The sequence below is a fragment of the Podarcis gaigeae genome (genome assembly GCF_964106915.1).
Source record: "Podarcis gaigeae genome assembly, chromosome: 11".
In the NCBI taxonomy this organism is placed as follows: Eukaryota; Metazoa; Chordata; class Lepidosauria; order Squamata; family Lacertidae; genus Podarcis; species Podarcis gaigeae.
Window position 1 is genome coordinate 52612821 of NC_139687.1, and position 22315 is coordinate 52635135.

General features: G+C 43.9%; 1 protein-coding gene across 3 annotated transcripts in view; it reads right to left on the reverse strand.

The window, feature by feature from the left end:
* Positions 1–22315, reverse strand: part of DCC (DCC netrin 1 receptor) — a 947660-nt gene that overhangs the window by 78531 nt on the left and 846814 nt on the right. For 2 of the 3 annotated variants that reach the window (XM_083702566.1, XM_083702568.1), the window contains exons 17-20: positions 21595–21833; positions 18747–18885; positions 15995–16102; positions 11519–11713 (exon numbers count right to left, since the gene is read on the reverse strand). In XM_083702566.1, coding sequence (XP_083558692.1) covers positions 11519–11713; positions 15995–16102; positions 18747–18885; positions 21595–21833 — 681 coding nt within the window. The remainder of the gene's footprint in view (positions 1–11518; positions 11714–15994; positions 16103–18746; positions 18886–21594; positions 21834–22315) is intronic. The other variant, XM_083702567.1, reaches the window with a different exon arrangement.

A 22315-nucleotide genomic window follows, 5' to 3' on the forward strand; every position in this document is an offset into this window, starting at 1 on the left:
CTTTATAAGGAAGTGTGTAGGAATCTACTCACCCTTTCCCTTCCACATTGCACCAGAGGACAGAAATCCTAGAGCATAATTTTATAATGGGTTTCTTCACAGGTCTATACCTATGATTTATAATTAGGGCATCAAAAACAAATACAGTTTGTCAACATGCCCTGCCCAAAACCTTTATCTCAAGCATTTATGGCATTTGTAACTAAGCTTTTTTTGCTTTTCATGTCCCTTCCACTGCTGTACTGCTAAGAGGATGTAACCCTTGTCATAAATAGCGCCATGAAATATTTCAGGGTTGCTTTGGTCTATGACATTGGTTCCTGGCAAGTTCTCTGTAACTCAGGGACATAAGTTGGTTTCCCATTCCCACACTTGTCACCCCAGTGAAGCATTAGAGGGCACTGTTACGCTAAAAATTCTGCCTGATGTTGTCTCTTCAAAAAGAGAGAGCGAGGGAGAGAAACACTCCACGATGACAATATCAGCAATTATAGAGCAGTTTTTCAAAAAAGAGAAAAGGATGATTGCAAATTTAACACCGTTGTCGATCATGTCCTGCAGAAAGCCCCAAATAAAGACCTTTCTTGTCTGTGTTAATAGGAGGGTAATGCCGATCAGAATTAACAAGCAAAGAGCAACCTCTCTCTTCCTCCCTCCCTCCCCGACTGACACATATCAGTTCACATAATTTATACATCCTTCAAATTAAGGTTACGGATGCTCTCTCTATGCACTGTGATAGCAACACATCTCCTAGGCAATTTCCAAAGGGTTAGTCTGTTAGTCGGCTGCCGTGAAAACAACAAAGAGTCTTCTGGCATCTTAAAGAGGAAGCGTTAGATCTCACTTTAGCAACACTTAGAGCAGACCCACTAAAATAAATGGACTCAAGTTGGTTATGACTTACCCAAGGCCATTGATTTCAATAGGTCTACTCTGAGTATGGTTTAGTCAGATGCAACCCTGGAAGAAAGATGATGGCATATACCGTATTTTTCTGTGTATAAGATGGCCCCATGTATAAGACGTCCCCTATTTTGGGGGACTCCAAATTAAGAAAACACCCCCTCAGCACAACCCGTGTATAAGAGGAGCCCCAATTTTAAACCTATTTTTTTGGTAGGAAAAAACCCTAGTCTTATACATGGAAGAATACGGTACTTTTATGGAATGTAGTCCATGTCATCGGATGCATGAACTATGTCACCGCCCTCCGAACATCTCAAGGAGGGGGCACACAAAGGGGGGCCTCAGAAGATGATCTCAGGGTCCGGGTAGGTTCATATATGTGGTTGCTGGTAGATACTTAAACCTTGTGGATATTGATGTTTCACAACCTTAACTTGTTACAGGATCTTAGCTAGACACAGTTGAATATAGCAGAGCATACACAGACTTTCAGAAGCAATCAGTTGCAGACAGGTAGGATGAAGCAGCAACAAGACGCTGCTACCAGTAACGTGGTTACTTATAGGTGTTTATTATTTACAGCAGACTCTACAAGTTACTATATACAGGATACAGACACGGATCTTAACTCTCTCACTGAACAAACTCCAAACAACTCTCAGAACACCACACTGACCAACCAACTATCCAGCAAGGAAGGTCATGAGTCATCATGCCTATGTGGAGACCTTGACCAATAGCAGAGCTGTATCCAAGGTCCCATATGTCTAGGCAGAATAACTCCCTCTGCTCAGTCTTCTTGGCCTTTGGCCAACTTCTTAATTGCTTTGTGGGAAGCTGCATCAGATTAGCACATAGTCAGAAATCCCAACAGTGGATGCCTGCCTGTACCCATTTGCATGAATTGGGACCTACTTGGTTCCTACTTGGATGAAAACACACCAGGAAAAAAAGAGACTGAGAGGCGATATGAAAGCCATTTTCAAATATCTTAAGGGCTGTCCCATGGAAGAGGGAGCATGCTTGTTTCCTCCTGCTCTTGAGGGTAGGACTCGAGGCAATGGCTTCAAGTTACAAGAGAGGAGATTCCGACGAAACATTTGGAAAAACTTTCTGACAGTAGGAACTGTTGGGCAGTGGAACAAACTCCCACAAGAGGTGGTGGACTCTCCTTCCTTAGAGGTTTTTAAGTTGGATGGCTACTTGCCATAGATGCCTTAGCTGAGGTTCCTGCATGGCAGGAGGTTAAGACTATATGATTCTTGGGTTTCTTCCAACTCTAAAATTCTATGATTCTATGAAACTGGTCAGGGATTGGACATCATAGGAACAGTGGAGCCAGCCTGACCCTTCCAGAGAAAAAGAAGACAGTTCAGAATGACAACAGGGGTTTGAGGGAGGTCACAGCTCAGAGGCAGATGAGGGGGGAAACTGGGAAATCATGGAAGTGGAGGAAGAACCAGGAAGGCAACAGCTGAGGGACACAGTGTCTTTAGAAATCATTTCAGACCCACCCTCTCCCAAAACCCAGCGAGCATTGAAAATAGTAGAGTGAAGGGCTAAGAAGCAAAGGGCCCTCAACGTCACCCATAGAGGGGAGAAGGTGATGAATGAGGAAGTGGGAGAAAGGGGTGTGGAGAGTCACTTGGGACAATGCCATTATTCCAAGAGTCTGCATTCCCAGGCCTTTCTCTGTGAATATTGAATAAAAAGCAGGTGCTAAGGACTTTTCCTTTTCTTATCCATTCCTGGCAACCTGCCGTGGGAGTTGGTTCTTCTGACACATGGCACCATGTGGTGGTGGTGGCCCAAAGGGCCACAATAAATGTGATAATGTGTACCCCTGCAAATCATTGAGTGTGCGTCAAATATTCTGTTACTTTATGAAACTGATGGTTTTGCAAGTTGCCCCCCCACCCACTGGGGCAGAAATACAGCTAATATGTGAATCACAAAGATACAGCTCAAAGCTAGAACATAAGTTGCTACATGGTCCAAATGGCTACACGTAACACAGGTTCCCAACATGCATACTAACACAATGTAACAGAACATGGTGGAAATCAGAACTTAATCAGCAGAAATTGCCAATGCTTATTGCATATGTGTATTAAACATGAAATGAGGTAATGGTGTATATGATTGATGAAAATTGAAATGCTTTGTTTGAAATTTTATAAATACCACTGCCTGGACCACTGGGCAGGGTTGCAGTTTTGTGGAACAAACTGACTGTAACCTATTGCTTTGCAATAAACAACGTTGGACTCCTAACTCCTCACGTTTCTGAGTTTTATTGGAATAAACTCAGGAGAGAAGCTATTTTTGGCTTACAACAATGTCACACAAATAGCAACTAACCACACTGTTGGTTGGTTTGTTTATAGGATTTCTTATCTGGCCTTGAATAGGTTCCCTTGGCAGGTTACAACAATATACTAGCATGGTAGTAAAATCAAAATAATTTAGATCAGAAGTATGGGTGGCATCTTTGGCAAATGCCAAAAGCTAATTAATGAGATGCACCTCTGCACAGAGAATGCCTTCTGAAGGGCTGACACCCTGGTGAATTTTGGAGGGTGGTGAAACTACCAAGAGTGACCCCCTTGCCAATCTTAACACCCAAGGAGGTCTGCAGGAATGGAGAAAGTGTTAGGAGCTCAGCCTACACTCGAGAAGGACCCTGGTAGAGACACATGCCCAACTGGTATGTTCCCTTCCTCCTGGTCAACCGTTCAGGAGCTTCAAAAGCTTTCTTCTGCCCGAACATCACAGCGACCGATGCCAACAGACACCGGCACACTTAGGGATCTGCAGAGTTTGCACAGCATGCGAAATAGACCTCAGCAACTCAGCATTTTGGCTAATCTCCTTTATTTACATATAAACACACACAGAGCACTGCAGCATGGCTCCCTCTCTCTCTAGCATCAGACAGCAAAGAGGAAGAACAAAGGACAACAGTCCCACTTTACGGAACACAGTAACACAAGCTTCCTTTCTCTGTCACTTCCCAGTTTGTGGAGTTAAAACATATCCCATCATGTGATAGACAAAAATCCCATGACTGCAATCATGGAGCAGGAATTCTAACAGAAAGTACTAAGGGATGGGCCTGCCATTCAGATTACTGGCAGCAGCATAATATGTGTGAAATTAAAATACAAGTATGTGCATCTATTTGTTTGTTGTTGTCTTTTAGCAGAGGTTGGACAGCCATCTGTCATCTATGCTTGAGATTCCTGCATTGTAGCGGGTGCGACTAGATGACCCCCAGGGTCCGTTTCAGCTCTATAATTCTATTTTTCTATGATTCCAGGGCAGCAAACTTTCTCTCAGTTCATGGCTTGGCACAATAAAGGACTCTTAATAAGCCACTGCCTCACAGTTCCCACTTATAATACAGTTTGCAATTAAGATTCATTTGAAAATGAGGAGTGACACATTAGAAGAAAATTATGCTACAGTTGTGGCACAGTGGAATAGCTCTCATTAGCCCTGCTCTACCTGACTTACCTATTTCAGCCACAGGTGAAGGGGAAAGGCAGACTCTTAATGAATTATTTCAGAGACCGAGGGGGTGGTGGTGGTGGGAATCCCTTCTCTGTGTGACATTAATTCACTTGTCTCTTTTCAACCTGCAATTCTGTAGTAAAGAACCTTCTAGAACATAGCAGCATAACTTTGGATACTAAAGAAGAACACTGCTGCTGAATATTTACTATTTAATGTTATTAATCTGTCTGCTGTAAGCCTAATGGGACATTGAGAGTGAAATGTTGTCTTCAGAATGATTAAGTACGGATCATTAACTGCAAAGGGAACTTCTGGTGCCACATTGCATCATTTTTGTAAGCATCTATGAAGAGGGCATTTACTTCATAAAACTTATATGCCACTTGATTGTAAAAAACAACAACCCTCAAAGCCATTTACAAAGAGAACAAAACCATAAAACTATCCATAAAAACAGTTAAAAACATCTACTTAGAACATTTTTTTATATTAAAAAATCAGCACTAAACGAAAAATGAACTTCAACATTCTACATATCTGGGTAGGATTGTCTAAACAGAAACGTTTTTAATAGCTGCCGAAAAAGAGTACAGTGGAGGTGTTTGCCCAATGTCAAATGGCAGGGAGTTCCAAAGGGTAGGTGCTTCTATACTTAAATATTAATTTCTTACAAAGGCAGAATGGGTATTATGAGACATGTGAAACAGTGCCAGTCCCTCAGGCCAGAGTGGTTGTGTGGGCATGTGCTGGGGTAATTTCACAGGTAACGTGATCCCGAGTTGTTAAGGACACAGTGTTAGGATATAAACACCTTGAACTTGGCCTGGAAGAAAATAAGGCAATCTGTGCAGATTTCTGAGCACAGGTATTATATGTGGGCAAGGCTTCACTCTTGTCAGCAATTGTGCTGCAGCATTCTGCACCAACTGCAGCTTCCAGATCAAGCACAAAGGAAGTCCCACATAGATTCCCTGGCAGTAATCCAGTCTTGAAGTAACCAATGAAAGAACTACTGCGGAAAACCTTTCCTGACCCAGGAGTGATTGTTATCTGTGGTACCAACAGAAGTAGGTGAGAGGCACTTCTGGCCACAGAGGTCTCCGACCAAGAAAAGGTGAGCAAAATAACGTACAAAAATGAATTATATCACACAAAAAATGACTATGCATTAGCTAAAGGTAAAGGTACCCCTGCCCATACGGGCCAGTCGTGTCCGACTCTGGGGTTGCGTGATCATCTCGCTCTAGAGGCCGTGAGCCGGCGCTGTCCGAAGACACTTCCGGGTCACGTGGCCAGCGTGACGAAGCTGCAGCTGGCGAGCCAGCACCAGCGCAGCACACGGAAACGCCATTTACCTTCCCGCTATAAAGCAGTCCCTATTTATCTACTTGCACTTAAGAGTGCTTTTGAACTGCTAGGTGGGCAGGAGCTGGGACCGAACAACGGGAGCTTCCCCACTGCGGGGATTCGAACCGCTGACCATACGATCAACAAGTCCTAGGCACTGAGGTTTTACCCACAGTGCCACCCGCATCCCTAACTATGCATTAAGTAAAGGTAAAGGTACCCCTGCCCGTACGGGCCAGTCTTGACAGACTCTGGGGTTGTGCGCCCATCTCACTTAAGAGGCCAGGGGCCAGCGCTGTCCGGAGACACTTCCGGGTCACGTGGCCAGCGTGACATCGCTGCTCTGGCGAGCCAGAGCCGCACACGGAAACGCCGTTTACCTTCCCGCTGGTAAGCGGTCCCTATTTATCTACTTGCACCCGGAGGTGCTTTCAAACTGCTAGGTTGGCAGGCGCTGGGACCGAGCAGCGGGAGCGCACCCCGCCGCAGGGATTCGAACCGCCGACCTTTTGATCGGCAAGTCCTAGGCACTGAGGCTTTAACCCACAGCGCCACCTGCGTCCCCAATATGCATTAGATCCAACCAAATCCTATTGACAAGATATCATCTGGAATTAATGGACCCAAGGTAGCCATATCTGTTGATTTCAATGAATCTACTCTGGATAAGACTAGCACTGGGCACAATCCTATGTTAGGAGAAATGTACTTGAAGATGTCAAAGATGGAAAATGAGAAGAATGGGATTTGGGACTGGAATGAGGAAAACTGAAATTGGTAGATTCATTTATCCTTAATCCACATTCAGAAAGAAAGAAGGAAGAAAGCAAAAAAATAATAATAAAAAAATTCGGTCATGCTAAGTATATAGATATACTACACACACGTAGTATTTCTGCATATTTTAGAGATGGAGGTTGTTCTTTTAATGCTAACATGGTTCCTTGTGAAATTAAATGTATTGCGACCTCTCTCTTTCTCCATAATAATAATAATAAAAACAATAAATTATTATTTATACCCTGCCCATCTGGGCACTCTGGGCAGCTTCCAACAAAAGGTTAAAAATATATTAAAACATCAGTCATTAAAAGCTTCCCTAAACAGGGCTGCCTTCAGATGTCTTCTAAACATCTGATAGCTGTTTAGGTCTTTCAAGACTGGTGTTATGTGGTCTCGGCGGCCGCTCCCAGTCACCAGTCTAGCTGCCCCATTCTGGATTAGTTGTAGTTTTCGGGTCACCTTCAAAGGTAGCCCCACGTAGAGCGCATTGCAGTAGTCCAAGCGGGAGATAACTAGAGCATGCACCACTCTGGCGAGACAGTCCGCGGGGAGGTAGGGTCCAAGCCTGTGTACCAGATGGAGCTGGTAGACATGTACGTGTTTGTATTTGTAGATATATTTATTGCCAAGAGATCCTTCTGTGGGACACCAAACACATCTTCTTAATCATTATTAAGGACAAGAATCCAATAACTTTGCATAATTGAGAGTGTGAGCCAGACATCAGAAGCTCTTTGCACCTTACATGTAGAAGCAGATTTATCGGAAAAAAACAGTTTGAATGTTATTGAACATGACATATTTAGGGTGGATAGCATTAAATATTCATGCCAGGGTATTAGACAGTGTCCTCATAGGCTATTAGATGACGGAAGAAAATTATTTTTTTATTTTCAAAAAAATACATCTCCTCTGATCTAAAATTCATCTCCCCGATGAGCTTGATGATACCTTGCATAAACGTTACAAAGTAGGTGATTTTGAGTTCAGATCTAGTTAGATATCTAGGTCTCCTTACCATTTGATGTCTCATTGCTCTGCAGTTTTTATACTTAAATGATGTGACACCTAGTTGGGGGGAAAAACCCTTCATTTTAACATGGGTTTTTCCTTTGACACTCATCGCAAGAATGAAAAGAAGCTGGTGCCCATTTAATTTGGTAGATAAGAAGACATAGCAAAGGAAGTGTTCTCTCATTGCAATTTATGGTGGTTTAAAAGAAGTGAAAAGCCATCAGAGTTTCACTGATTATTTTATGCAAAGAAAAATCTGACTTGGACAGGCGAGGCAAACTCCTGAAAATCCTGGCTGGGATGCGATAAGCTAAGAATGCATGCAGATGAATTGCTTAGAATTGCTTCACCCAGTTCCTGTTAATTCATTACAACTTATTACATAAAGAAAGTCTCCCATGTTCAATTTGATTTCTTGGTAGCTTTTTTTTTAAAAAAAAACAACAATAAAAATTAAACAGAGAGGTATCAGCTTCTGCAAAAAGAGCAGCCATCTGTCAGAGCAGCTTAGTGCTCTGGGCTTGTAAATTCTCCAAGACAAATTCCAGTGCTTCAAATCAGCCCTAACTTGCTCACTCATTGAGTAGCACAGATGAAGAGACTTGTTTCTTCGGGGTTTCATTGGAAGAGGCAAGCGCCAGGCCATGAGAGATTATTTCTCAGGAGAAACCTGATGTCTAGGCTAGCTCACTGACTCTGCAGACTGAAAGTTGCTAGGAAAAATGGAATGGGCTTGCACATTCCAAGGGCACAAATCATTTTTCTGGAAAACAAAACAAAGAACTTGATATAATTTGCAGGGGGTCCCTTTTTGATATTGTGGAATGCCCTTCCCCAGAGTAGGGGTGAAAAAATATATCAATTTGGTTTCTCTCAGATTTTCCAAATTTAAATACAATTCCTCACAATTCCATATCCATTTGCTTTTTGGGTGGTGGGGTCCTTATGAAAAATCATCAGCATTCTAGTGTGATCATTTTTCACTATGCAGACCTTCTCCTATGTGATTTTGCCTCATGTACACATTTTTGCAGAGCAAGTTTTGCTAATAGCATGCATTTTGGTATATTTCCAATTATATAAGCGTTTATATGCACAGTTCATCCTAGCACATGTGTTTTTGTACAGATTACTTGGTGGGAGAAAAGCACTGCATAATTCAGAGAAAGGTGAATGTCAAAGGGTGGTTGTGTTTCAGTCTGTGTATTATTTCAGAAGGTGCAAAATAGTTAAGATCCACTGACACAATGGCTCGCTGAGTGCTCTCACCATCGCTATGGAGCATGTTGGCTGCCTTGGTACTCAATGTGAGCAATGAAACATGAAATCGGTGGCTTGAGCCCAGGTGGTGTAAGGCTCAGTCAGAAACTGACCAAACATTTTTGAGGCCTACCTCACCTATCATGTCTATCACATGGTAGTAGTGGCGGCAGTGAATAAATCTTACTTCTCTAACTCCATGGTGTCCACAAGTAGCTGTCTGGCAGAACTTTTACAAGTAGTGAATGGGCTTTTGCCCTCTGACCCAGAAAGTGTTGCCCTGACACACGTGGGGGGTGGGGGGCTGCCCTCTTTAGAAGATCATCCTTCCCAACCATGCTGGGGGGGGGGGGCTGCACTGAGAAGGATTGGTAGGAGTCATCCCTGATTCTGAATCTTCCAAGGAACAGGAGGACAGTATAGATTTGGAAGAGTGGTTTGCAGAGGGGCATAGTTCAGAAGGCAGAAGCTGGGAAATACTGGATGGGGAACAGCTAGGAGAAGAAACACTGGAAGAGAGAGGGTTAACAAATTCACAGTCTCTGGACAGCATTCACCCCCCATCCACAAAGACACGGAGAGCTCAAAAAGTGTTAGAACAGAAAGCGCAGAGGGTACAATCTCAGATTACAAAACGTAGGAGTGACATAGATTAATAGGGATTGGGAGGGGAGTAAGCCTTAATTGGGAGCACCGCCATTTCTAGGGAGACATGCTCTTTTCTCTCTCACTGTGATTATTAAAGACTCCAACTGGTAAGACTTTCCTTTCATTTTATCGTCTTATTTACGGCCACGGGAGAGGAAGCCGGTTCCCCAAAGCCTGACAGTATGTGATCAGAATGGTGATCCTAGGGTGATCAGTACTCATCCTTGCTGCCTCCCCCCCCCCCCGAATGTTTTCTTAATACTCAATGTGAATGCGTTAAATGGGTTGGTGCCACTAATGGGTTGGTGCCACTAATCCCCTTCCCCAGAATAGCACAGAATGGGTAGTACATCAGAGGAAGTAAACCTGCACCCAGGCCACCAAAAGAGTTTCCCAAGGTAAAGGAAGGAAGGCACCAGCCACTGCTAACAGTGGTCTGTCCCTGGAAAAACTTGAAGAAACGCCACCCCAAAATTATTCTTGGTACAACGGGGGCCATGAAATTCAGAGGCCATTTTGGTGCATGCCCTCCTCAGTGCTAGGGTTCTCTGCCATTATTGATCTTCTCCTTTAGCTTCTTCCAACAAGCTGGTGAGGAACTCCAGGATTTCCCAGGACATGATTTGAAAAACATACCGCACTATAACTACTCAGGACATAAAGATTATTTGTTTCATGTATGGCAGAGAAAACATTGCCTGCATGACATCTTATAAACCTTGGGTATGTTCATAAAACAATTCTATTGTGCCTATTACTTTTTAATGCATTTGAAAGATCTCCAAACAAAACAAGAAACGGAGACTGCAATTTTGAACTTCCATTAACCTCAATGAGTGAATCACCGCTAGCTTCTTATACACAAGAAATCAATACAGAAATGAACAGGCCCCTGGCTGGAGGAAATGTGGGCAAAGGAAATTTCATGTTTGATGCTTCTGTAACTGGCACAAATTTCACTCATCTTTTTCTCAATGACTTTGATGCAATCACAACCGCCGCTCATTATTTTGAGCTACGATTGAGCTACAATTGAACTTCTGTTGTGCATGGGACTGCTAGTTTGTTATTATTATTCTTTCCAGTGGCAGAAAACAGTTGTGTCAAATCTTTTCAGGGGAAGAGCCATAGCTCAATGGCCAGGCATGTGCTCTGCATGGAGGAGGTCCTTGGTTCAATCCCCTGAAAAAAGTTTGTTGCAGAAACCACTGAGAGCCACTGATAGTCAGTGAAGACCAGGCTTCCTCAACCTCGGCCCTCCAGATGATCCCTAGCTAGCAGGACCAGTGGTCAGGGATGATGGGAACTGTAGTCTCAAAATATCTGGAGGGCCAAGGTTGAGGAAGCCTGGTGTAGACAATACCGCTCTAGTTGGACCACAATCTGGGCTCAGCATAAGGCAGCCGTCTATGTTCCTTTGGCTAGTGCAATAAAGTTTATGATGATTGTCAGGGAACTGCCATCAGGTCAGAGGCGAGAGGGGAAAGGGCAGTTGTGTTATAGGGAACTTCCAAAGATCTTGTGAAGCAGCTCCTCCTCTGGCAAGGAGGAAAGCCCCACCTCCAGTGGAGAGGAGGTGGTGGGACCAGGGGATGCTAGGGAGAGCCTCAATGCCGAGGCTGAGCAAGTCGGAGAGGAGGGAAGTACCCTTTTGCCAGTGCCCAGTCTGCCCAGTCATCACAAGGAGGGGAGGAGAAGGCTGGGGGTCACGGGACTGTTATGCTGGGGGAGGTACAAGGACCGCCCACTCCCAGATTCTGTTAGCGACTGAGCCAGGAATGAACTTGCGACGCTCTTCACTGTAAATAGTTTGCACTAATAATAAAGCCTGGAAAAGACAGGTCTTGCCTGTTTGCTTTCGAGCAACCACACCATCACCAGACAATGTCCACACCATCACCAGACAATGTTCCTATGTCCATCGTCTTGCCAGAAAGAGCACACAAAAACTGCAACTGATGTCAAAACTCAAAATCCTGCCCTATCCTATGATCCAACTCCTTAACACATCAATTCACAACAAATAGTTGAAAATCCAAACCTTTAAGAGTCCGGAAGAGAATGGGATCTGAGAGAGGACCCACTCCTTTAGCGTTGCGGGCTTGTATTCTAAAGTAATACACCGTGTCAAGATTGAGGTCCATGATCTGATGGGTGAGCCGGTCGCCACTGATGGACTCCATGACCCAGTCGTCAATGGGGGAATTCTTGTCCAAGGTGAAGAACAGGATGTAAGCTGCAACACACACAAAGACACACTTTCTCTTAATACATGTAGCACACATCTTCACACTGACTACAATCTGTGTCATCAGAAGTGGTCCACCTGGTGGGGCAAAGCATAACTTATTATTTATACCCCGCCCATCTGGCTGTGTTTCCCCAGCCACTCTGGATGGCTCCCAACAGAATATTAAAAATACAATAAAACATCAGACATGAAAAACTTCCCTAAACAGGTTGCCTTCAGATGTCTTCTAAGTGTTAGATAGTTGTTTATTTCCTTGACATCTGATGGGAGGGTGTCCCACAGGGTGGGCACCACTACCAAGAAGGCCCTCTGCCTGGCTCCCTGTAACCTCACTTCTCACAGTGAGGGAACCGCCAGAAGGCCCTCGGCTCCGGACCTCAGTGTCCAGGCTGAATGATGGGGGTGGAGATGCTCCTTCAGGTATACTGGACCGAGGCTGTTGAGAGCTTTAAAGGTCAGCACCAACACTTTGGATTGTGCACCGGCATTGTTATTCATGTGTACTCAGAGCTAGTTCATACTTGAAGTTGTTCTCCATGGGAATGCCTCAGGACTCTGCAAGCTGTTGATGGACTTGAGGTAACAGCAAGTCTATAAAGATTATGTGTTGAGACTTGGATGTGTTAGTGCTGGAGTAAATGTAAGTGGCATTAATGTGGCGCATCATTTCCTGGGTGGTCATGAGAAACATGCCAATATATTCCAGGGAAAGTATGGTAACTCAGTTTGAAAGAAGCAAAACTAAGTGTGTAGCTATTCTTTGTCCTTATGCACAATGGTTCTTCTTCTTTTTCCCCCATGAGTAGCCCCCACCCCCGATATCCCTAGGCCATACTACATTAGGGTCCACAGCCAGTTGGGAAGATAGAAGATGGCAGGAGATCACCACCTTGGATGGTTCTTCAATTTGCAGGGTAAAAGGTAAATATAAAGGTAAAAGGTAAAAGGACCCCTGACCATTAGGTCGAGTCATGGCCGACTCTGGGGTTGCGGCGCTCATCTCGCTTTATTGGCCGAGGGAGCCGGCATACAGCTTCCGGGTCATGTGCCCAGCATGACTAAGCTGCTTCTGGCGAACCAGAGCAGCACACGGAAACACCGTTTACCTTCCTGCCAGAGAAGTACCTATTTATCTACTTGCACTTTGACGTGCTTTCGAACTGCTAGGTTGGCAGGAGCTGGGACCGAACAATGGGAACTCACCCCGTCGCAGGGATTCGAACTGCCAACCTTCTGACTGGCAAGACCTAGGCTCTGCGGTTTAACCCACAGCACCACCCGCGCCCCCAATTTGCAGGGCACACTGGTAAAAATGCAGAAAAGTGGAGAAGCAGCCCTGACCACTGCTTGGGAAGTTTACTAGAAATGGGGAGGGGGCACCAGGATGGCACCTCACCACCTTGGGCCACCAGGGCTTCCTGAGACCTTGTGTTAGGTGCTCAAGTCTGTCTTGCTGGAATCTTTTTATCACTACTTGCATGAGAGCACACCAGAAGGCCCAACGCAAGGCATGTTAATGTGCACACACAGATCCCACATGCACAGTAAAGCTTCCATTGACTTCAGGGACTTCTGCATCTCACCATGGTACATCTAGTGGCTTGCACCTTCCCAGCCTCTCAGTGTGCAGACTATTGATGTTCCTGCTGCAGATAGTCTGTGTGCAAAAGAGTGTTCTGGTAGACGCACTAAGCCAAGGCATAAGGGAAGGGCTGCTTGGCAGGTAGAACAGCCACATATTTGCATTTACACAAAGATGGCCTGGCAGGGAAGGGGAGAATTCTAATACTCTCCTCCTGTGCATGCCTCTCTCCAGGCAGAGTGAGCAAGTGGGTTACCCAAAAAGCATCTGGATGTGTGTCAGTATATAGTCTCATTTTTGCTCAAACAGATTTCAGTCCTAGCATTTAGATGCAATGGTTTATTATGGGTTTGGGAGAATGTTCCATTGAACTCAATGAGACTTACAGTATTTCTGAGTAGACATGCATAGGAATGCACTGTCAGTGTCTCCTTCCACACACAATAAAGTTGCTGGATTAGGATAATTGATTCCCCCCCCCCCCTTCTCCAGACATGTAAATATACACTGCGAGTGAAAGGTTTTCAGATCTCTAACTCCATTGTTCCAATCTACGAGGTCATAGTCAGCACATTTCATACGCTGCACAATATTCTTCATCATAATCACATGCTTTGGAGATATTCATTAATAGCCTAAAGGCGTCATTTAAATGCAACATCTCTGGGTTTTCATTTATTTATTTGTTTCTTTTAAAAGCAGCTCTGTTCTATTTTTCATAGCAAATTAGCATTACAGACTCCTAATGGAGATCTTAATTAGGCAGCGATGTTACGGCAATATTTGCGGGGATAAGGTCTGTCATTGTATACCATTCATTAAGCTCAGAACTTGTCAGTCAGTATTAAAGGGTTTCAGATCATCAGTGCCTTACCTTGCTATTACAAAGTTAAATATCCACCAATAAATCTTACCATAATGTGTCAGGCCAGGCACCCTATCATTATGTACATTATGTTTTACATTATTGTCAAACAGCCTGCTTATTATTAGCTATCCCTAATTGCCACTGAGCAGAACACATCGAAAGACCTTTGCTCTGGAGGGCCATGTTCTTTTTAATGCATTCAGTATTTTCTTCCATGAAAAACCAAGACTCACTTTGTTCCTTTCTCATCAACTCTCCCTTGCACTGAATTAATTACTGGACCCTTTTGCCAGCTGGAATAATAATAAAAAAAACTAACAAAAATAGCGGCTGGAATTTTCTCCCAACTATGGGAGCTCTGCGCAAAACCATTTCCCTATTCTATAGTGTCTAGCTGCGCTGGGCTGTATCCGACGAACTTCTACTCAGGGTAGAACCAATGAAATGAATGAAATGAATTAGTTTTGATGGGTCTGCTCTGTGTAGGAACAGCAGTGGATAGAACCTGGAGCCTGTTCAATTCTCACTGGATTTGGCAATGATACAGCTGCCCCAGTAAGGTAAGCAAAATGGGCATGTGCTCTTATGCTAGTTACGGAGCATATAAGTAGGCAAGGGGAGACTATTTTGATGAGTCAGAGTATCCTGCTTTCCACAGTGGGCAGCTACAGGCTGATGAGAGATGCATAGGTAGAGCACACAGTGTTAACAGCCCTCTTTCACTGTTCTTTCCCAGCAATGGTTATTTAGAAGCATGGTGCTGTGATCAAATGCATATTTAATTACATATTTCAATCTGTATTTGATATGGATTTTTATTCAGCTTGTTATGGGGGGGTCAGATTAATGCAGAAATGGAGAACAAATAAGGACAGGTAAATATTCACATTTTGGACGCTCCCACTTTCTCATTTTCCAAATCTTAAATTCAATTCTGTGCATTTCCATATCAGTTTCTTAAAAAAGAGAGAGAAGTTCTTACGAGAAGTCTTCACAATTTTCAAACAGATTTCTCCCACCACACACACATTTTTATATGCAACACTTCCTTAAATTTTTGCAAAGCTATTTCCCCATAACATAATGAAATGCAATGTTATTTTCACTAATATTTGCATTCATATGCATACTTTACCCTGGTCTATTAATTGATGTGCACATTACTTGGCCAGGGAAGCGCATTGCAAAATTCAGGTGCGCATGACTTTCAAAAGATGGCAATGTTTCGATTCACGTATAGCTGCAGAATGTGCAAATCAGCTAAGTTTGCTTTTAAATGTGGACTGGATTGAATGCCTTCCCCATTCTTAGACGCAACAGACTTATCAATAAACACATATTGAGATTGACATGAACTAGAAATAGACTGATCCTTCCTTAGAAAATATGCCCCCAAACTTGACAGCACTGCCATTTTTGTGGCGTTTCCACTGACAGCAAATTCCATGCCATTTAGGGGGGGGGGGGTTCTTGCATATGGAATTTATCTCAATTAGATTCCCACCCAAATTTTGTGGTTCTGTATTTTCAACATGATTCCTGGAGTGGATCTTGAAGAGGGATAGTCTATTTCCTTGCTGACTCCGGGGACACTATTAGAAACTCAGGCTAGAAAAAGAGATCAGGGCAGAAACGTTCGTAGCCTGGAATAGAGACTTGAACCCCCAGTGTGTTTATGGAGAGTGTTGCTTCTGTTCCACTCATCCCTACCCCCCCAAACCCCCATGATTTTGTGGTGGGCTCTGTTTAAAAGCTCACAACTCTATGTATTGGGTGTGAAAAGGAAAAGAAGACATAGAAGGTGAGAGGACCTTACCAGTAATTTTCCCGTTGGCTTCTAATGGAGGTTGCCAGCTGACAATGACAGCCCGGGGCTTCCCTTCTCGAGTAATGACTGTCAAATCCTTGGGAGCAGAGGTTGGGGCTTAGGAGAAGGCAAAAAACAACAACAGGCAAATGCGTAAGGTGACATATTGGAAAAGAAAGCTAAACAACATTGGGCACAGTGTGCAACAAAGGTACTGATAAGCAGGGCCAGAAGTGTCATTTAGGCAGAGTGAGGTATAGTAGCAGCCAATTCATTCGGGCATATCATAGAATTGTGGAGTTGGAAGGGACCCTGAGGGTCATCTAGGCCAACCCCCTGCAATTCAATGTTGCCAACTTTAATGCCATACATTTCTTAAATGTGAGGGGCTTCTGAAGGTAGGCAAGGAATTTTGCTTGCCTGAGTTGGCGCAGCAAAGTTGGCATTGCACTCAAGGCCAGATGAATTATTTGGACACTTGAGAAGAGCGTCCCACAGGGGCCTCTTCCCCCTCCCTGCTACAAAAAAATGCAACAACAATAAATTAAATAGCTAATGATTAGTTGCCCTTTCATGACATCCAAGATCAGCTTCTGGGTGACTGTCTTCTTGGCTGCCTGACCAAGGACAAAACATTTGGCAGCATAAGGGCAGAAAAAAACCCTTCTTTGATCCCTGCTCTTCTCTTTCCTCTACTTTTCTCCTTGTCTTTTCCACATACCCCTTTCTCTCCCCAATAGTTTTGGAAATCTAATCCAGGGGGCTAGGCAAAAGAGATTGGGGATGGAGCTATTTCTTAACAACAATACAGGGACGAACTGTACCTTAAAGGAAAATTTAGGAGGCTGACAATGGAGAGTTGCTCATTAGCAGCACCTAATTAAGCCTGCTGAAACTAATAACACGTGGTTGAAAATCTTATTTAAAAAGGGAAATTAACAGAGCTTCTGAAAACATTCACCCATTTCCCCATACTGATGTCAGAATGTACTCAAAGGTTGGCTCTGTATACCCTATACATGAAGGGGATTGCATGGGAAGAAGAAGAAGAAGAAGAAGAAGAAGAAGAAGAAGAAGAAGAAGAAGAAGAAGAAGGAGGAGGAGGTGTAGTTTGCACTTGATATCCAGCCTTTCCCCTTAAGGAGTCACAAAGCGGCTAACAATCTCCTTTCCCTTCCTCCCCCACAACAAACACTCTGTGAGGTGAGTGAGGGTGAGAGGCCTCAGAGAAGTGTGACTAGCCCAAGGTTACCCAGCAGCTGCACGTGGAGGAGTGGGGAAGCGAACCCTATTCACCAGATTACAAGTACACCACACTAGCTCTGTGACTGTAAGCACAGTTCCCGACCACTGTCCCCAGGCTGACATCAACATGTTGTGCAGAACATCTGAAAAGGGGGCATCTCCAGGAATGTTTGATTGGGGACCCTAGTTGTGCAAGGTCCCTAACAGTGGAGGAAGTCTAAATTTAAAGAGCAGTTACAGCTCTAGATTTCCCTTTTAGAGATTGCCCTGAGTTTTCAAACTCCAAGGGAGGATCCAGAGGCTGAGGACAGAACTGCAAGCTGTGGTTCATCTACCCCCTCCATTTGTTAGGTGTATTATTAGTGTGTAAAAGAGCCATTGTGAGGAACTGGTATTTGTTATATGACCTCTGATTGGTGGAGATCCAGGACTCATAAATGAACCAGGAATGAGGGAGGGGATATGGTCATGCTGACATTGAAAGTGTAATAGTTAGGGGGTAAACAATGGCAACAAGAAGGGCTTGAACACAAAGTGCAAATATACATGCAAAGTACTGTTTGAGAATATTCTGCGCTTACCTACTGTGAAATCAATATTCCCAGCTTCGAAACAGAAACCCCAAAGCAATACATTAAACTGTTGTATATGCAGCACCAATCTAAATAAATGTGATTTATTTAGGTTTGGATGTTGCCCAATATGATTAATATTTATAATATTTATAACCTACCCTTCGCCATAGCTATCTTGGAACAATAAAATCCAGTTTAAAACACAACAATTCCTGTACAATAGATAAAGACAGCAGCTGAAAAAATAAATGCAATCAGCAGTCATTAAACTATCGTCAGGCTGCAGAGTGGTTATCTGAAATGACAGCTTAGAACCTGAAAGTGCCTGAATATATATGCAAATAATTCAAAACACCAAGGAAGTTATATAAGAACAATTCAAGATGTTGTATTCTTCATGGTTGCCTTTTTTCACTGATTTTTGCATGTAGTCAGAATAGAGAGGGGTAATACGGTTTCAAAACAAAACTTTGCCTTCTTACATCCATGCTTGGATGCAGTCGGACTACTTGACCACTTGATAAATTAGTACAGAACACGGACTTCTCTCTTTCTAATAATAAAAGAGGATTTCTACACATGTTTTCATCTGATCTCGGGCTCTTTTGAAAAATGAATTGCAATGATGCCTCATCATTAGCCAGAAAGGTCTTTGAAGTTCACTGCATTTATGCAGCGTAGTATTGTAAATACTACCTAACCCATTTATTAAAGTGCAGCAATCCTGGATAGGAGCCAAAAAGCAGCTGCTAGGTGATGGGCCTGTTTTGCCGTGCTTCCCCCTAGAATGTGTCGTGCTTTTCGCAGCAACACAGTAAAATGTGGCCAAAAGAAAATGCAATCTGTGTTAGCAGTGGAAGTGGATGGTTGTAGTGGAAGCCATTAAAATAAACTTGCCAACATTTGAAAACACTGGGGGAAGAAACCTAATGGAGACATACCTGCCTCGTAAGTAGTAGCGTGAGCTGTCATACTCCATGTGCTCGACCTTCGACCTTTCGTGACCATGACTGAGAACTCATACATGGTATTTGGCTTCAGTCCCGATACGGTGTGACTCAAGGCTGTTGTGTCTGCGGACTATAAAGGGGGGAGGGACAGAAAATATAGGTATAAAGGACAATCATGCTATATTCCTGATGGAAAACCAACTTTGAGAATGATCTTCTGAGGCTAGTTCCTCATTCAGGGACCCTCACTTATCAGGGACGCTCCCTTTCTTCAAATTGTTCCTCAAAACCTTCCATTCTCACAAACCTATTGATCAGTCCCCCCCCCCTCATTCGCTATTCTTCAAATACAATTATTTGTAACTGTATTTGCTAATATCCATCCCTTTTTACTCTGGGTCTTCCTTCTCTTCAACTGTATCCCATCCCTTGATTATTTCCCATCCATCAAGCTTTGACATTGCATTGCATGCTCCCTGGAGACCATAAATGCTAAGAAATTCGGGAAAAATGGAAGGACAATTAAAAAGCCCCTCACCCAACTCCCTGGCCTGAAAATGGACTTGTAAACATGGGGGAGAAGACATTTCAGTTCAGCTCTACGCTGGTGCACCCCAGGGACCAACATTTCCCCCACCACAGGTTGTGAAAAAGCAGTGTCCTAAACTATTCAAGCTGGGTTGGGACATTGGATGCCCTTTATGGGACAAACAAGTTTTTAAAAATGTTACTGGACTACTTTGGTTTGAATTACTTTTTTGATGTTATATTAAACCCTACCTGGGACCTATAACACTCACTTTATTGAAGAAGTTGTTCCTTTAAAAACACACACACACACACACATAATAATGCTTATTTACCTGTCCTTTGCAACAAGGACATTCTGAGCCGCATTCCTACATATTTAATCAGGTGATCGAAAACACCTCTGCTGCCTCTTGGGTAAATATGTACTGATGCTCTTATAAAAAGTTCTGATGTTAATACCTTGTGCTTGTTTGTGCTTTGGCTTGGTTAAGTGTGTGCTTTTGATCACGCGTTTTATGGAGGACAATGCATTATTCATCTTGTTGATGGAAGTGTGCTAAGAACAGGCAAACAGAAGGGTCCTAATAGGTATTTTGGGACTTTGGTAATACAATATTTCTCCTCATCTATCTCTTGTTTAAGGTTGCATTAAGGACCCACTTGAGAATGGCAAGTTTTTATCTTGAAGTATGAAAATGAGCAGCAGAACCAGAGGAAGCCAGCAGTGAGGATAAAGCCATTTCTGCCCTGGGAGGAGAGGGGGTTGCGGGCAAAACCCTCCTCCCACAGACGCGGGGGCGGGACCTTGCCCCCGCGTGAACAGGGAATCCCCGGGCGTGCCTTTCACCCCATCCACCAATTGGCGGGCTGGGAAGGCGGGGCCTAGCCCATTTAAGGCCAGGCACGCCCGGGGACCGCCCTCTTCCCCCTTCCCAGCTGAGCAAATGAATGGGGGGAAGGAAGCGTCATCACCTTCCCCAATGGAAAGGGTAGTCCGGTAGAGGACTCCGGGGGGTGTTGCCTTGTCCGAAACCTAGGGGGGGTAAGGGCCCCCGGCATGCCCCCGAGCGGTGACACCTGTGGGATCCTAGTTGGCGTACTTCAACAGGACTTCCACGGCTTGTGGACAACCCTTCCCGGTCCCCATGCTGGGTAGTCGATAGGAGCCAATGCCTAAGGCCAATACCTTTCAATTATGTAATCAATAAAGTTTTGGCCTTTTATGCCCATTAACCTTAAATAATGTGTCCAGTGTCTTCATTTCTCATGGGGGAGGGGACTTGCCACGCAATGGACTATTCTGCAACTTTAGAGCATTAAAGAACAACTCAGGAAGGGGATGTAGCCTTTGGAAGAGTATCTGCTTCGCATGCAGAAGTTCTCAGGTTTAATCCCCAGAATCTCCCGGTAGGTTCAGCTATGTCTCCTCCATGAAACCCTGGAAAGCTGATGCCAATCAGTGTAGAAAATACTGAGTTAGGCAGACCAATGACCTGCCTTGGTAGAAGGCGGCTTCCTATGTTCCCATGAATGCAGCTTAGTTCCCACATTTTCCGTTGCTCTTGAGGATTCAGTGACCCTCTTCACAAGTGGGCAGGGGTCAAGTGTGCCAACTCCTAGGGGCAGAAGTGTCTTTGGCCCTCTCAGTATTGAGAGGCAGGAGGAGGCCAAGCATGGAGTCAAGTGCAGAGCGGTTCAGTGGCTGGCTCCTCCTGACCGCAAGAGAGAAAGCCATGCTGTGGTGGGCTCCATGCTTGTCCTCCTCCCGATGATGCAACATTATGCACAATGCATGCTGGGCACATAACATCATGGGTGCATGGTGCACAATACACACATGTTGTTTGCTGCCCCCCCTAATCTTGGCCACAAACAGAGCCTCTGGTGGGGTGCGTTGCGTAGACAGTTTTGTTTATGAAAGTGGAAAGGGAAGCTGAAATTATCTCAGAGTGCTTAGCTATAAAGATTTTGGTCCCTATGGGTGTGAAGATAAGTTTGAAAATTAGTGGTCATTGCCTCATGAGGCTCCTATTCTCAAGCAATCCTTCACATCAGCAGTGGAGAATCTCTACACATTGTTGGGTTACAGATTCTATCATTCCTGCTGCTTGGAGCTAATGGAAGCTGGAGTTCAATAATGTTTGGAGTACCACAAATTCCCCATTTCTGCCCAGCAGTATGAAACTATGGTTTCTGGAACTGTGGGGTATGTAGAGCCCTGCTCATAACATGCCCATCTAGATGATTTTTTGAGCAAATGTTGGGATTCAGAAAGGGAAGCCCGTTCATTACTACAGCGAAACTTCACCTTGTATTTTGCACTTGTAGAGTAGCTGGTTCTCCATCGGACTGTGTAAAACCGAACCTCTGTTGTCTTTTGATTCTTGGGGACAGAGTTGTCTGCCCAGCTGACCCTCACGGCATCGTGGGTTAACGCGACAGCCTGGACACCTACTGGTGGGAGCATGGGGGTGGAGATATCTGGGACTGAGGTAGGGAAATCATCAAGCAAAGGATAAAAATCAACTTCTAATGGGTCAATGGGATCTGGGTCACAAAAGCCACCAGAAAAAAAATGAGCATACCACAAATTAAAATAAAGAACAGCATCGTCAAAGAAACAAATAAATAAACAGCCACCAGTGAGATACACATCACAATGGGTTAAATGTATGGCAATAAAGATGATGGGAGGAGAATATAGGAACAGGAGAAAAACAAACAAACAACCATTAATTGAAAAATACATGAGCAACAAGTTAACTCACATTAATTTGTCAAGAGCAAACCAACATTAAAGGCATAATCATATGCATTCTCATTACACTATTTTGCTTTCTTTTCTCCCAGTGAAGTTGCAATACTTGGTGTGTTTTCAGAATGATCCACAAGCCTTTTCAAGGAAACACATAATCGATGCATTATTTTTTTAATTCCCTACAATGTCCTAAAGCAGAAGTTATTTGAAAACCTTGTTTTGTAAATGCAGTGCATGTTAGTTACCTGTAATACTGCCTCTCTCTTTCAGA